Below are 17,590 nucleotides of genomic sequence, written 5' to 3' on the forward strand. Positions count from 1 at the left end.
GCAGCCGGCTGGTGTGGGCGCGGCACGTCCCCAGCTCCGCGGTCCCCGCGCTAACGCGCCCGGCGCTCCGGCAGAGGGAGCTGTGCGCCCGGCCCGGCGCACGCACGGCGCCGCCCGCTCCCTCTTGCCGCCGCCGCTGGGCCCGCCCGCCCGCCGGGGCGGGGCTCCCGGCCACGGCGACAGCTGCTTCCTGCTTTCCGCACGCCTTCGCCGCCGCGCTGCCGGTCCGGTCGTGCCCGCCGTGGCCGAGAGCTCCCCGCGTGTCGCCGCCCGCTCGGCTCCTGCCCGCGCCCCGGCCTCGCCCCGCAGCCGCCCAGCTCGCTCGCGTCCGCTCCCGGAGCCCGCGCCCCACGCTGCCCCTGCTCGCCCCGGCCATGCTGTCCTTCCAGTACCCCGACGTGTACCGCGACGAGACCGCCGTGAGTACCAACTGCCCGCGCCCACCGCTTCCCCGCCGGGCGTGCCGCGCCGGCCGCCTCCCGCCGCCCGCAGCTCCTGGCCCCGCAGCCCCTCGCCCCCCGCGTCCCTCCCCTCCCCCTCGGCCTTTGTTTGCGAGAAACGGGCCGGGGGCGCGGGCTCCTCCCGAGCCGCGGAGCCTCCGGGGGGGTGGGGGTGGGGGGTGGGCACTCCCAGCCTGCTGGCGGCGCCGCCCGGCATCGGCCGCTGCTGGGAGACTCCCCGAAATCAATGGGGTCAAGGGCAGATGCCCAGGTAGGAGGTGTCACTGCTTTTTGACTGGGGAAGCTCGTGCGTAAACATGGTGGCAGGAGAAAGAGTGTAAGTGTATAGATGATGTAGGATTTAAACACAAAGCAAACTTTCTAAACTTCCAAAGAAGAATTCTTAGAGTTGAAGTTCATTCATTCGGTCTTACAACGTGTACTGAGCGCTTACCCTGCCCCAGGCCGGCTGCTGGGCGTTGGGGATGCAGAGACAGGACTGAGTAACGCGAAGGCGGACAGGGACCCCGCGGTGTAGCCTTGCTGATCCAAGTTTTCCTAAACTCGAAAAGGAGTTGATAGGGGGTGAGAGGAGGACCTAGAAGCGAGAGGGGATGGCCTTTTGTCAGGATGAGTTTAAGTTTTGCTTCGTGGAGGGGTTAGCCACCATGAACCTCAGCTGTAGATGAACTCAGGGTGGCTGTTGAGATCCGGTGGGCGGAATTGGGGGGCAAACAGCTCTTTATGTGTGAGTAAAAATTAATTTGGCATCTTAAGAACTGTAGTGCACCCAAATGTTGTAGGCATGATTCTCTTAGGAGTAGCCAGATTTCTCAGATTACTTAAAATAGAATCAGATTAAAGCTATTTTTGTGCAATACAGTTCTATTTTCTTCTGCTCTCTTGGACCCAGTTTATGCCAGATTGTAGTTTAAAGCACATCTCACTTTAGGTTAAAGGTTACTGCGGCTTTAGCGTAAAGGACGTATTGTTTTAAATTAAGACTTCCAAGTGGCACTGATGCATTCATGGTTTCTTTGACCAGTGGCCATCTGGTAACCATGTTTTCTCAATCTGTTCAGCTGTTTGCTTATTAAATTTATTCTAACAACCCAAGAAGCCCTGTTCCAGTTCAAAAGGTTGTTTCCTTTGTGTTTGGGAGTAAAGTGATCCTGCTGGAATGGGAAGACGCCAGAGCGAGTGGGAAGACCTGAGTGCTAGCTCTGGTTTTGTCACTCACCAGCAGGATGCCCTGTGGCAGGTCATTTACCTGTTACAGGTCTTCTTATAAGTGGAATATTTAGGGCTGGCTTGTTTCTACAGTAAGAATATCATCTTTCATTCATTCACATGACAGTCTAGCCCTGCAGTGTGCTAGACTTTAGTAATGGGAAGACATGGGAATATCTCAGTTCGGGTCTTGAGGATCTTTGAATTTTCAGGATTGATAAAAATGTAAACAATTGCCCATTATGTGGTTTGATTAAGTGCCTTTCAGATCTGTACTGTTTTGTGTGGTGGGGTTTTTTTGGGGAGGGAGGGTTGTTTCTTATTTCATTTTTCCTTATTCATGTTACCAGAATCCTACGGTTTATTTATGTTTAATAGTTCTTGAAAGGGTTAAGTGAGGGTTTCATGAAGACACCAAATAGATTATGAATAATTAATTCAAAAGAGTATGTATACTGTAGCATGGATTTTAATACTCTCCAGTTCCTTCTCACCAAGAAACTCATAACCCTAAGCCTCATGGCCAAGGGAAAGTGGCTGTGGTCCAGCCTGGGCCCATCCCACCGGGTACTCAGCCCAGCCCTGATAGTCTACATGGGGTATCTTTTTCCTGTGACGAGTCCTGAGTACTAAGCTCTAGGCTGGACTTAGCATTTCCCCAAGTTATAGCCTTGACTTCTAGGATGGGTTTATTTCTGTCCGGCAGGTACTAGGGATTGCTGTAGCTCTCTGTCTCTCTCACTTGAGCATCTTTCAGCCACATGCTGGGCAGTGTCCTGCTGCCCTGTGGGTTGGAGTGTGCAGTCCTTTTTGGTGGATTCCTGCTCATGAGCAGAAATGTGGAAACCATGACACTTCCTGGGTAAAGCCATTGCCCAATGCGTGGTACAGGCTTGGTACAGGCGTTAGAGGGGTGTGCAGGGTGAGTGGGGAACACAGGAGGATGGGAGTAATTTCATTAGGAGCAGAAGATAATATGTGAGGTGAGCCTGGAAGTTGGCCAGTTGAATAAGGTAGAAAGGACATTCCTAGCTTTACGACTAAAATAAAGCCATAGTTGTGTGGGGCTGAATGGTCATGAAATGGCATGTTTGTAGGATGGCCGGAAGGCCACTGTGAACAGAGCATCCATGGATGGACGAGCTTGGGTGGGGGTTGAGAAGTAAGAGCGGGGCAGGTTTCATGGGCTCCGCCTGTTGTGTGTACAGGAGTCTACATTTTATCCTGAAGGCAACAGGCACGTTGTTGAACCGTAAGAGCAAAATATTGAATAGTAACAGTGGCCTGTCTGGGCTCTCTTTTTCGAGCTCTTGGGGAGGTGAGGGATGCTTTGCAAACTTAAATGAGGAATTCGATGCTGCATAACTTGAATTCAGGGGCTGTGGCTGTCCACACTATTTAGGATATTGTGTGGTGAAAGAAAAGGGGGGAGGGGGCGCTTGGCTGCTGGGATGGTCGCTGGGATTGTTTTGGGGAGTTCTCTTCCTGGTTGCTAATGTCTGCTCAATAACTGACCTCAGTCTGGTTTAGATGACAACACTGGTTCTGAGTAGATGAGGCTGCTTCCTGGTGGTAAACGCCGTTCAAGAGGCAGCATGCTGTAGGACACACTGGGTTCTGAGTCAAGGTCCAGCTGTCCACCTGCCAGTTTGCACCTGACCCAGCTCATTGGCAAGAGGTTAAGTACACAGGCTTTTGGGTTGGCTCGGAGTGGGTCACAGTCCTACCTGATTAGCCACCTGACCTTAATCAATTGCTGTTGCTCTCTCCAGCTTCCGTTTCCTCACCTGGGAAAATGAGGGGAAATGTGTCCTCACAGTGAGGACAAATGAGATAATGTGGTTGTCGTCTATGGCGCAGTGGTTAGCTCACAGCACATATGTGGCCTTTACTCTTACTAAGCTCTCGGAATTGCATCCCATAATCTGTAAAATAGGAATATTTAAAACATTGGGCACAACAGTGTGGATATCCAGTAAAGGTTTATTGCTTTGGGTTTAGCACGTGGCAGCACCTTCACTTAGTCATAAAACTATCACAGTTTTGAAAACTATCCTTTTGAAAAGTTAAGTCTCTGGATGTGCCAGAGTTTTAGGAACACATTTCACGTGTCTGGTCTGTCCCCTCCGAGGAGTATTTGGGGGAAAGCTGTTGGCAGATTGTTTTTAGTCCCAGCTCTGGTTCTGAACTCGGTATGGCCCTGGGCGTGTCGCCCAACCTTGTTCCTGCCATGCCTCACTCCTAAAAATGTTGAATTGGAAGATCCTCTACAGCAGCGGTCCTCAACCTGTGGGTCTCGACCCCTTTGGGGGTCAAACGACCCTTTCACAGGGGTCGCCTAAGACCATCGTAAAACATATTGTTTTTGTGATTAATCACTATGCTTTAATTATGTTCAATTTGTAACAATGAAATTAGGGGTCACCACAATATGAGGAACTATATTAAAGGGTCGCGGCATTAGGAAGGTTGAGAACCACTGCTCTACAGGCTTCTTTATCTGGTTTCTTATTGTCAGGGAAAGGAAGGTTATTGTTTTTTTTTTTTTTTAATATATTTTATTGATTTTTTACAGAGAGGAAGGGAGAGAGATAGAGAGCTGGAAACATCGATGAGAGAGCCATAGATCAGCTGCCTCCTGCACATCTCCCACCGGGGATGTGACCGCAACCAAGGTACATGCCCTTGACCGGAATCGAACCTGGGACCCCCCAGTCCGCAGGCTGACGCTCTATCCACTGAGCCAAACCGGTTTCGGCAAGGTTGTTGTTTTAAGCATAATTTATAACCACTTCAAGGTGTGTAAAATGTAAAAGACTTGAGGATGAGAAGATTAATAGCTTTCATTCAGTTGTGACAGCTAAAATGCTGAGGCCTTAGGTAAGGATTGAACATTGGTGTGTGTGTTTTCCCCCCGAAAATTGGCAATTTTATGAAGACTCATCAGGAGAGGTTTCAGTCTGGTTTTATGCCCCTCGCACTTGTCAGTCAAGGCTTGATGAGAGCAGGTCCCGGGTGTTCCACCTTACCTGCCCATCCTTCCAGGTGTCATTTCCCCAGGTGTGTTCCCCCTTCCCAGCGGAGGAGAGGTGCAGACTCTTTGCATCCTGGTGGCCTGGGCTTTTATGCTCTGGGATATTCTTCTCAATTGGCAGCAGCCGCACTAGAACTTTGACCAGAAGTAGAAACAGCAGGTTGTTGTCTTCCAGGAGGGTGTCTGCTTTCCTTAGGGCAGTGGTCGGCAAACTGCGGCTCGCGAGCTACATGCGGCTCTTTAGCCCCTTGAGTGTGGCCACGAAGTTTCAATCGCACTGTATGTGCGCGCCCGCACGTGGTATTTTGTGGAAGAGCCACACTCAAGGGGCCGCAGTTTGCCGACCACTGCCTTAGGGAATAGCCCCTACCGTCTGGTGTGATAGAAGGGAGCAAGAAGACCAGTTAAAAATTCATCTGAGATGGTGGGGGTCTTCCTTCTAGGAGAAGCCTTAACTGGAATGTTGGAGTTGTTCAGAGAGACTTAATTGGAAAGACGTTGTCAATGGCGATTCGGTTATCTAGATTAACCAGGATGGTCTGATGTGGGAGGTTTTGTAACGATTTTTACCTTTGCAAAATGTCTTTAGGCATGATCCCCTGAGGAGGGGTGACTCCAGATGGCTGCTCTAGACTCGGACAGTCTCTGAATCCAGGCCCAGAAATCCGGGCTTCGCAGACACCACCCTCAGCCAGGCCGGCTTACACTAAGCAGTTTTATTTCTATCAGGGTAGTTGTGCCTCCTTTTATGAACAGTGAAAGAAAGCATTTCATAACAATACACAAAAGGGAAGAAAGGCTTCAGTTTGGAAGTGCTCCTTCATTGCATTTAAGTCAGCCTTTTCAATGAGAATCAGCTGATGTCAATTAGAGTCATTATAGCTACACATTAGTAAGTTTCTTGTTGGCAGTTGAGACAGCAAAGCAAAACAGATCATATTACATATTGTAGGGGGATTTTCTAACTGTGAGCAGGCTTAGGGAGAACAGGAAAATAGGCACATGGCCGTGCCCTCTGTCATCCCTGCTGCATTGTGTAATTCTGTGCGGTGCCCCTGACAGCACGTTTCGGGTTTCTTTAGCACGGCAGCAGCCTTGGGTTGGTGTTGTACAGACAGAGCTGCTTCCTGTCCTGACCTTTCGTCTTTCTTCCCTCTCCAGTAAAACATTCCTTTCATGAAGGGTGGCTTGACGCCTTTGAGAACGTGCCAACTCTGATTCATGTGGCAATTTGGGCACAGGCAGTTGCCAGTGAGCCAATCAGGGTGTTTTTGTCTATCTCTCCATCACATTCAGAAAATACTAATTTAGTTGGGGATAGACACTAATTATCTACTAACACATTTTGTCTTTTGCAGGTGCAGGATTATCATGGGCATAAAATTTCTGACCCTTATGCTTGGCTTGAAGACCCAGACAGTGAGCAGACAAAGGTAATCGGGGCTTATAATTAAAGTTTCAACAGCCTTAGTGGCTAGCACCAAACTGTAGGCATTGGTAACCACGGCTGTTCCTTCCTGTACTTTCTGCCGTGGTATGGTGGATGGGTGACTATACTTGTAAGTACTACCACTTTGTGTCAAATGATTCATGAGAAAAGTTGAAAGCAATTTTAGCCCCAGAGAAGATCAAGTAACTGTTTTGCATAATGTTTATGGTTTATAGTGACACTGATGAACCAACTATTTGAAATAAAAATATTAGAAAGAAAACTGATTTTAAAAAAAGAAAAGAAAACCTAGAGATAAATAATGTGGAGAAAACAATTGCCTAACACATTTTTTCCCCTAAAGAAAGAAAATCTTATAATTGAACAAGTATCAGGTCTTGAAAACTAAATGCTGGTTTCAGATTATTTACTGATTTTAATGCAACAACAACAAAATGAATGAAATGATAAGTAAAATAGTAAATATCTTCTTATATTTTATAGAAGTAAGGGGTGAAGCAGAGAATTTTCTTCTCTGTCGGAAAACATAAGCTTTCCTATTATTTTGGAGAAACACGTAGTATTTTGAGTTGAAGTCTCATTTCATTAAAAAGCTACGTCTAAGTGCTACGTCCCTCAGGTACTGTTTCTTCCTTGAAGTGCCCAGGACTTGCCCCTTGGGACTCCTCATGTACATATGCCATTCGTGGTTAATTAAGTTCGCCTGGGTGAGGGAAGAGTGTTTCTCAGTCCACTTCAAGTTCTTTGACTCTTATTTATAACTGTATTTACCTATTATTTAATACATAAGAATGTATTTACAGTTTCTAATATGCTCACCACTCAGAAGTTTACTTGAGCTTCTTTAGAATCCCAGAATATTTACCGGTTTTTTCAACAACGACGAAAAATGTTCAGTGCACTCTGAAATTTTGCAGACCAGCTTCTGAAAAGCCTACATCTTCGTACCTCCTGTATTTGTGGTCCCTTGATGCCGTATACACCACTATTCTCTGGAGAACTGAACTCGGATTCCCAAGGCCGTTCAGATTTGCCAGGAAAATACTTTCTCCTGGTGTGGCTCTGGCAGTGGGATCGAGTTCCTCCCCTTGCACAGCTCCTGGCCGGGGAGTAAAAATTCCAGTGTGTCCTTGGAAAAGAGCTTGATGGGGAAAGGAGTGGGGTTAGCTGGGCGAGAGACTGTGGAAGAGGAAAAGTAGAGGCAGGAAGAGGTTGCTCCTACTCGAGTAAATCCCTCGCCATCTCTTTCTTCCTGCATTCCCACGTGCTCTCTCGCCCGCCTCCTTTTTCCCACCCTCACATATTCTTTCTGGCATTTCTTTTCTGGTACAAACGGTGGCAAGAGACCACCAGATACAGGAGGAGCTACCGGTAAGACAGGGCTGCAGAAACGACTACAGCTTCTTCCCTATCCCTTGTCCTTAAAAGTAAGCACTGCACCATTTTTGAGACTTTGCAATGGTTTTTACTTCTATCTATAATCCTCCTCCTCTCCCTTTCCTGGATGAGAATGGTATTTGGACTTTTCCTTTTTCTTTTCATGAAACACAGGGTTATAGAGGTGGGTGGATAGAGATTTCCAGATGAGAAACAGATGGCTATCTTAAAGAGCAGGCAAAGGCTCTACCTTGGCAGGGAAGGCTAGGAGGAGCAGGGAGCAGATGTAGGGCTGCCTCCCCACCTGGAACCTGCCACAGGCCACCTTGATGGTCCAGCATTGGGCCAAGCTGGGACAGGTTGAGCCTGGGAATGGAGAATCACAGGCAGCCGCATAACCGGTGATGGATGGAGGGCACCCGCAAAGGGAGCGGCGAACCTCTTGTGCATCCCCTGGAAAGCCTTCCCCAAGGACCGTCTCTAGGATGAGGTCTCAAGTACAACCTGGATTTCTTCAGTCTTTGATGGTGTGGAGTCATTCAGCAATGTCAGAATAGCCCAGTTTTGGTTTATGTGTTAATGAATGCACACTTTGCTATTCCTTAATTAATAATGGCTGGTCCTGTGGTTAACAAGCCACTCATTAGTAGATGAGACTTGGGTGATTAGCGATTTTACAGTCAACCTTTGATGGAACTAATGCCCATACACTGTTATTTTCGAGGTGTATATTTATCGGATGCTTACCGAGTGCCAGGCACTCCACTGGTAGCTTTGCCTGCTCTATCTCATTTCATTCTCAAACTCTAAAATATATTTTTTTATTTTCCCCATCTTACAAATGAAGAAATTGAGTTACTGAGTGATTATGTAATATGTCCAAGGTCATTCAGCTAGTAAGTGTAGAACTGGTATTGGAACCCAGGTAGCCCAGGTTGTTTTCAACTTTAGATGTAAGAAGAGGACTTGGGGTATAATAGCTTTGGGAATACAAGCGGCAGAAACATATTCATGCCCTGGGACGTGATAGGTCCTCCTGTGTGGGCTCACCTGCCCACACCCACCGGCCTGTTCGGCAGCGAACCTCAGGTGTCAGAGGGCCGTGCAAGCCCATCTTTCCCTCGGTATCCTCCATGCACACCTCTCTCACTTCTCTGTAAACAGGCTTGTTATTGACAGAAGCTGATATGTTATCTGGGATCTGATGAGTTGAGTTTGGGTCTTAGACTGAAAAGGTAGAGTACATTTTTCTAATGAGCAGATGAGCAGCACGAACATTTTCTACTCATAGTTATTTGCGTGTACAAAAAGGTGTGTTAGCCATATATCTTAGGGTAAAAAGGAGAAACTTCACATTGCTTCCAAAATAAAGAAAAAGCTACTTGTTGTATTTATATCATAGCCCTTTACACTAAGCCCTTTACACTAAGATCTGAAGTGCTATCAGTAGTTCTTTGATTTAATCCATCGTTAATATGGGTTATCTAATTCTGACAGTGCCTGGCATGTAAGGCTTTATCCTTTGAAAGGGAATATCAGAGCAGACTTGTACCTTAGAAAATTCTCTAAAGCGAGAGAGGGCGAGTTGAATCTGGATGAATCCTATCAAGCTTTCAAAGCCTATATAAGCATATTTTATAGCAAATGTTCCAGATTGTGGGGGATCCTACACAACTTAATTGATTCTTTGGAATAAATCCAACCTTGATATGAAAACTTATCAGAGATGCTTTGTGAAGAGGAATCAGTAGACCCATGCTGCTCAGTAGATATATAATGCCAGCCACATATAATTACAATTTTTCTTTCTTTCTTTTTTTTTTTTTTTTTATAATTTTATTGATTTCAGAGAGGAAGGGAGAGGGAGAGATAGATAGAAACATTAATGATGAGAGAGAATCATCGATTGGCTGCCTCCTGCACATACCACACTGGGGATTGAGCCCGCAACACGGGCATGTGCCCTTGACCGGAATCGAACCCGGGACCCTTCAGTCCCCAGGCCGATGCTCTATCCATGGAGCCAAACCAGCCAGGGCTATTACAATTTTTCTTATAGCCACATTTTAAAAAGTAACAAGAAACAGGTGCAAATAATTGTAATATATTTATTTAATCTAGTGCAGTTGGCCCTTGAACACTGCAGGAGTTAGTTGCGCCAACCCCTGAGCAGTTCAAAATCTATGAATAACTTTTGATCCTTGGTGGTTGGATCTAGGACCCCCTACCCTCCCAAACTGCAGATTCCAAACTATGCATTGAAAATACTGTTTTCTGTCCTCGGTTGTTTGAATCTGAGAATGCAAAACCCATGGTTCAGAGAGTGACAGTATATTTATTGAAAAAAATTCACATATAAATGGACCCATGCAGTTCAAATTTGTGTTGTCGAAGGGTCAACTGCATATGCAAAATATTAATATGTAGTTAGTAAAAAGTACTAAGCTATTATACATTCCTTTTTCAAACTAAATTTTGAAATCCAGTGTATGTTTTACACTCATACCACCTATCAGTTCAGACCAGCCACCGGTGCTCAGTAGCTACATGTGGCTAAAAAGAAATTTTAAAAAGAAATTAAAGAAAATCTAGCCGAAACCGGTTTGGCTCAGTGGATAGAGCGTCGGCCTGCGGACTGAAGGGTCCCGGGTTCGATTCCGGTCAAGGGCATGTACCTGGGTTGCGGGCACATCCCCAGTGGGAGATGTGCAGGAGGCAGCTGATCGATGTTTCTCTCTCATCGATGTTTCTAACTCTCTCTGTCTCTCTCCCTTCCTCTCTGTAAAAAATCAATAAAATATATTAAAAAAAAAAAAAAAGAAAATCTAAAACCCTAACTTGGAATAATAGTGCCTTAGCAAGATGACATCTCAATCAAAACAACAACCTAAACAGTTGGCTTAACTGTCTCTGTCACCACTATTTTTATGTTTGCAAAGCTCAGACCAGTGCAATAAAAACTGAACCAAAATATGGACAGCAAAAATAAAATGATCATTAATTGTAGATGATGTCATTGTGTATCTAGGCAACCTAAGATTTCCAACTTAAAATTTAGTAGAATTAATTAGTTCAATAGCGTAACTATGTACTAAGTAAATCTAACATCAGTAGCACTCATATATACGGTCAATAATGAAAAATTAGACCTGTCTGATAGCAACAGCAAAAAGCAAATACCAGGGAATGAAGAAGAGATTTCAAGTCTACTGGGAGAGTGCTGTCATGCGTGCTCTATGGCGGTCTAGAAAAGGGCCAGTTGGGGGCATATTTATAGTAGTGAAGCATTGGAAGTGATGTCCATTTCCAGCAATAGGGTAGTGTTTGAGCAGAATGTGGTGAATCTGCTTGGTGAAATCACATGTGCAGTTGTGAAAATGTTGGGTTATACAGGTTGCTAAGATGAAAAAGTGCTTCTGATAGAACAGTAAGTGGGAGGAGGATACAAGATTGCAGTGCTCCGAATGATTACAACTTTAAAAACGATCTTAGTAAAAATGATTCTAGGAGAATTTATGTGGAAATACAAACTAAAGAACAAAACTGAGATAAAGGGAACGCTCTGGTTTCAAAGCACTGTGGGTATCTACTCACTATTACCTATTCTAGAAGTGTCTGAACGTAGAGAGATTTCACTGGTGTGAAGTGGGAAGTTTCAGCGTGAGGGGCCAGTGAAGGAGGATTGCAGTCATTCCAGTGCCTTGAGGACTGGATAGGCAGATCCAACAGGCAGTTAACCCATACTTCTCATTCAACAGGCATTTCCAGCGTGTCCTTTGCAGATTGTCGGAGGAAGTTTGTAGTGTCTTGTTTTACCCCAATATTTTGCCATTGAGATAATTTGAGCCTCCATTCTACTAATAACAAGACTGCCCCATCCCCCATCCGTGATATTAATATGTGGGTGGTTGACTTCCTAGTCTTTAACTTCCTAAAATTCCCTCTAGTTTCCTGTCTCAAACAAGTGAGTGAACCCCAAAGCCCACACTCTGCCTTAGCTCTTTTTTCTTCCCTCAGTCGGTCTCCAGGCGCCTTCAGGTGTGCCCTGTTCAGATCTTATTTCAGATCTTTTCCCGGGCCATCTCCCTCTCTCCCTCTGCCTGTCCACAAGCCACTCTGCATGCCCCTCAGTGTACTCGTAGCTGGAGCCCCCCTCCTCTGTCACCGCTCCCAGTAACATCTCCCATCCATTTAAGTCGTTCTCTTCATGATCAGCAGTGGCCCAGTGGCTGAATGCAGAGACTTTAAAATCGTCCTGTGATCTTCCCAGCGTAGATGATCACAGGTCCAGGGCAACGTAGGGACTTTTGTCTCTGCCCACTCTCCTCTCAGGGCCTTTGGAGCTGCTTACGTTGCTTTCCTCACGGAGGCAGAGGCGGCAGTTCACTGACAGGTCGCAGAGCGTCCTAAACGAGTATGTGTTTTCCTGGCCCCTCTGCCCACTGCCATGTAGTCGGTCCACACTGTACCACCATTTGCTGTCCTTCTTGCCAGTGGTAAATTCTCTTGGCATCACTGGGCTTGTTTTGCAGCCCCAAGGTCCAGCTACCTCTTGTGGAGTCTCCCCATCTTACTATTTTTTTTGTAGTTTCAGTTTCATAGTTGAATCTTCCAGAATTTGTTACTGAGTTACTGAAGGGGAGGGAGATACACAGAGAAGAGAAGAATAATACTTTTCAGAGGATAACTGCCTTAATTGTAACTAATTGCTAAGTCTGATTTTCACAGAAACTGTCCTGGGGCTTTGATGCAGGAGGGAACCAACTGTAGAATATCAGCTGCATATATGGCAGTGGTTCTCAACCTCGGCTGCACATGATTCTCATGGGAATCTTTTAAAAATCCCGATTTCTGGGCCTCGTCCTCCGGAAATTCTGTTTCTTTGTTACTAATGTTGTGGCCTCACCCCATAACAAAGAAACAATTTCCGGAGGATGAGGCCCAGAAATCGGGATTTTAAAAAAAGTTCCCAGGTGATTCTCATGTGCAGCCAAGGTTGAGAACCACTGATATATGGAATGACTAATTGTTTTTTTCTCCCTGAGAACGGCCCTGGGAAGAGTGAGAGTAGCAACAGCTTCATTGCCTTTGTGGGTCATGAGAGAACTGATTTAGGGAATCAGCTAAAAACAAAACATTTGTTTTTGTTTATATTCATTTTTTCTAAAAATGTGAAATTACTATTTGTTTCAGAGAGGGCCAAGGAATACACAATATGGGTCTTCCTTCCTAGGACATTCTTTGCTCTCCCTTCCCAGATCCCATTTTGGCTGACTAGTTTGGGGTAGACCATGACACCTGCCGATAAGGGGCTAGGGCAGTGATGGCGAACCTATGGCGCGCGTGTCAGAGGTGACACACGAACTCATTTTTTTGGTTGATTTTTCTTTGTTAAATGGCATTTAAATATATAAAATAAATATCAAAAATATAAATCTTTGTTTTACTATGGTTGCAAATATCAAAAAATTTCTATATGTGACATGGCACCAGAGTTAAGTTAGGGTTTTTCAAAATGCTGACACGACGAGCTCGAACGGTTCGCCATCACTGGGCTAGGGAGAGGAGAAGTCCTTGTCTTGCAGGGTAGGAAACCTGGAAATTTTTCCTTTCTCTTCCCCTGCCCCCACGCTCTTTCCTTCCTTGGCAGGGAAGGTTTAAATCTTAAAGGACTTCTGATCATCTCTAGGATGTTTAGGTAGCCTCAGATTTCTGTGTAGGTATTTCATGTCACCGTTTAGGGAGGTCAGCAGCTGTTTTTCTGTGTCCTTCCTGACTATTATGAAATTTTGGTTTTTTGTTTGTTTCTTGCTTTTGTTTTCATTCTTTAAGGTCAGCTCTAAAAGTGAGTAGCGTGAGGAGTTTCCGCTCAGTTCTGGCACCAGTGTGGCCTAGCTCTCCCTGCACAGTGTCTTCCCTAAGGGGAACAGAGCCAGTGTGAGCAGAGCTAAGGGGAGTGAGGGGAGCAAGGATTTGTCTGTCCAGTTGCATTTACCCAGGGAGCCACTGTGCTGTCGTCTGTAGAACCAGCCGGAGAAAGCTTGTTCCCAGGACTTCCATTACCGTGAAGTTCTAGTTCAGTGTCTCTAAGCCAGAGACAGCAGATACAGCCTTGGGACTGAGGAATACATTCATTCAAAGTATAAATGGATGGTTCTGTGTATGATGTGCTCTGAAGACTTTCAGACAAGCTGTGAATATCCATTTTGTGAATAGTTCCTTCATCCTGTGAGCTCTGCAGGCATCTGGGATGGTATTTCTGTTGGGAGACAAGGTGAAGGAATAGAGGATTTGCCAGGTGGGACCAGAAGTCAAAACACACAGATCGTAGCCCTTGGTCCTTCATATTCTTGTTCAGTGAGCATAGTAAGCAACGATACCTGGATGCATTTTCTTCATCTATAAAACGCATATAATCATCTAGCTAAGGTGTTAAGGACACCCAGCTGAGTGAATGCATATAAAGATTCCTTTGCTGTACCCAGCGATGATCTGTACAAACAAATAGTGCCGCTTGCTTACATGTATTGGGATATAGACCTTCAGGTTCTAGTCCTCCAATTGCTTCGTGAGAATGTTGAACTTTAAAGACTTAATTTTCATCCATGAAACTAAGCAGGATTTTCCTTTTGAATTCAAGGGCTTTTTACAAAAAGACTTACATTCTGAGTACTGTTTTGTTGTGTGTGTTTTTTTAATGGACCTATGACTTCTGAGTGTCGTTTCATTGTTCCCAGGCATGATGACTAAACTAGGCCAGGAGTACCTTAAAGCTGTGTGGTAGTTACTTTTAATTGCTGCCTTCTGACCCCATTGGCAAGGCTGTGAAACGCCCATTAAGGTTTCATTAAGGACCTGGGTCATCATCCCTTCTCTAGTGGAAGCGGGAAATGCTTTAGGTAAATATGTTACCCTGTATTATTTCAATCTTTAAGATGTCTTGTCTGAGGTCTTAAATGTCTCACCAGCTCCACTGGAAATGTTTGGCCTTATTACGTTTGTAAACAGACATCTCATAAATCCACAGTTGAAATCTGTGTTTAGGGAACAACTTATCTTTTGATCTGTGGATGAGATAATTGTCAAAAGTGTGAGGGAGGGCGTTACTGGTAGTGGGCCAACTTTTTCTAAGCACTGCTTGCTGCTTCCTTTTTCTGTCTCCTTTGCTTGCCTTCTGCAACAAGGTTTTTGATGTAAGCAGTAGACACTGACTGTGGCCAGGTTAGGCTCACAGGGAATTTACGACAAGCAGAGGCCTTGGGACAGACTGACAGGGGCCAGGCATGGGACAGGCAGGGAGCAGGTAGTTTTAGGGCTGCAGGGCAGGAATTTCCACTTTTCACTCAGTACTGCGAATGGCATGAGTGATCTCCAGTCATTCAACCCTCTGCCACTTGTTCAAGTGACTGTGCCCCAGGGAGGGAGTTCCGATCGGCCGAGCTCCAGATGACTGCTCACTCCTTGGCTGTTCTGCTGGGAATAAGAAAAGATTTGGTAGAAGCCACAAGGACCCTCTTTGCGGAGTTACCATCCTGCTAAGAAGGGAGGACACCAGGGAAGGAGAGTGGATGCTGGCCACCCCACATGCCACAGTTCCACTGGTTCATTCTCTCTTCCTTCTCTGTGTGTGCTTGGTCCCTCCCTCTGTTCCCCTGCCCTAAGTTTACCTCTGTGCCCACTGAGAATTCAGATAAATGGGAGAGAGGGCAGAAAAGAAGGAATACACTGTCATAGGCAAGACAGATGTGGCCATTGCTGACATGGTGTTCAATACCAGCCTAGGAGGACCAGATGGGAGACAGGCAAGCCACTTAACCTTTGAGCTGCCAGAGGTCAGTGCCGCAAGGAGGCAGAGCCACATCTTAGCTAGAAGCTAGGTACCTGGCCTTGTTTGCTCACCATCATTTTAGGAAAGCAGACCCTAAACCACCGACTTAATGCTGAAATGCTGGTGTACATGTAGCATTGATATTTTCCCTGTAGGCAGCTTTGGTTTCAGTCACGTACCGTTTCTGAGAAATGCTGGTATCAGGTATGCATCTTTGGGAAGAGCTAACAATTAAAGAGCTGAGATAACTCTGACTTCTCCCAGGCTTTCTTTTCTGTTCTTCCTCTATACTTAGGTCCCTGCAATCCACTCACCACCCCATTCCACCATGTCCAGGGGAGAAAGCACTCGGGCCTAGAAATCACCTGGCTACTGTTAGCATTTCCCAGCTCTACTCCTAGAGCATTTAATTTCGGTGGGAATCTCTGTTTCCCAAGCACCTCACCAGGTGATTCTTAAGGTCCAGAAAGCTTGGGAAACCTGCTCTAGAGAATGCTTAGACATGATCAGGGCCAGATAATAACACCTTTGATTATTACGAGGCCCACTTTCAAGGAGCTGAAGTTTTAGTAGACGCCTCAGTGTTTACAGCATCTTTGTAAATTAGGGGGCAGTGTTTGTGGCTCTTAATTTTTCTTCTTGGGGGAAACCAAGGCTTATGCCATAATAAAGGCATCCTGGACTCTTCTGTTATAATATCGGTGCTCTGACCATTGGAATCGGATCTCTATCTAATCATACACAAGATTCTTTGGCGTGCCAGTTCTGACTGTAAAATCTACCTCTCTCTTTGGTTTTATCTCCTTTGACATTGTCCCTGTTTCGCATGCATTGCCACTGAGCTAGATGTTCAGTAGCTTCCTGAATTGTCTCCCTGCTTCCAGAATTTCCTTTCTACCCGTTCCCCCCAGCAACTAATGAGAACCCTTGGATATCGTGGAACCTGTTTATCATGGGAAGGCAATGGTGTATAGTTATTAGATGAGCAGCTTTTAGCTATAGAAAGACAGGTTTGAGTCTTAGCTCTAGAATTTACTAGATGTGTGACGTTGGTCATGGTGTTCAACCTCTCTAGGTTTCAGTTTTCTGATTTATAATTTGGAGAAAACTGTGTGATTGTGGTAAAAATTAAGTGATAGTGTTTTTGAACGATGCAGCTCAGTGGTAGATACAAGTAAGTGCTTGCCATTGCATTTATTATTGAACAGTTCAAATAGCATGGGCATTTTCTGTTGAATAATTGAGAGGCCTCATCTGTTGAGCTATCTGAGGAAAATTCTTTTATTGCAATTTTGGGCTCTTTTCCTCTACTCTCTTTCCTGGTTACTGCTCTATTCAGATCTTCTTTCTTTTTGGATCAGTTTAGTCATTTGTATTTCCTAGAAAATGGTCTGTGTCATTGGGATTTTAAAATTTACTAGCACCTGTTATGCGTGGTATTCTTTAATTATAGAAACTTGACTCTCTCCCTGTCTGTAGCTATAGTCTTTATTGTCTCTAATTTTGAGTTACCTGTCATGTCTATCCCCTTTTTTGATTAGTTTAGCCAGAGCTTTGGTAGAATGTGTGGAGTTTTTTCTTAAAAAAAGCAGCACTTATTTCTAGGACTTGTAAGTTATGCTCTTTTACTTTTCTCATTCATTATTTTTTTTCTTCTGTTGCTTTAAAATTGTTTTGTTTGAACGTTGACTTCATTGTCACTCTTTCTCATTTACGGACAAAGTGCCTTTTTCGGGATTCCCCAGCCAACTTCTGGTCGAGTCCACCTCTCCCCGCCTGCTCATACCCAGCCAGCCTCTCCTTGCTCAGCACGACTCCTGCCAGAGCTGTATTAGTCAGGACTCGGTGAGCGGTGCCTGAACTCCGACCCAGCTCACACCAGCTCATATAAAAGCACCGTGAAGTGGCTCACAAAATTGATGACCATGGTGTATGTGTCTTTGAGCACAGCCTGATCCAGGAGTGCACGTGATATTTCTGGACACCTGTCTCTCTTTGTTTCTTAGGTCGCCTGCTTTTCTCTGATGGTTTTATTTTCCAGCATCCTCCTGAGTGGTGGGGAAAGATCCAGTCCTGTGGCCTCAAACCTCATAAGGTGATATAACTTCCTATCTCCCAGTGTTTTATCTGTGGCCCCGCAAAGCATCCTGGTTGCTTTGCCTGGGTTCACAACTACTTCATTGACTGCTGCCTATCGGCAAGAATTGAGGAAAGACTCTCCTTATGAAAAT

General features: G+C 45.4%; 1 protein-coding gene across 1 annotated transcript in view; it reads left to right on the forward strand.

The window, feature by feature from the left end:
• The first annotated feature begins 230 nt into the window (after positions 1-230).
• Positions 231-17,590, forward strand: part of PREP (prolyl endopeptidase) — a 108,314-nt gene continuing 90,954 nt past the window's right edge. The window contains exons 1-2 of the mRNA XM_070418006.1: positions 231-419; positions 6,063-6,137. Coding sequence (XP_070274107.1) covers positions 375-419; positions 6,063-6,137 — 120 coding nt within the window. The 5' untranslated portion in view covers positions 231-374. The remainder of the gene's footprint in view (positions 420-6,062; positions 6,138-17,590) is intronic.

This window comes from Myotis yumanensis, unplaced genomic scaffold, assembly GCF_028538775.1.
Source record: "Myotis yumanensis isolate MYYU_CA2020_CCGP unplaced genomic scaffold, mMyoYum1.0.hap1 SCAF_6, whole genome shotgun sequence".
Taxonomy (NCBI): Eukaryota; Metazoa; Chordata; class Mammalia; order Chiroptera; family Vespertilionidae; genus Myotis; species Myotis yumanensis.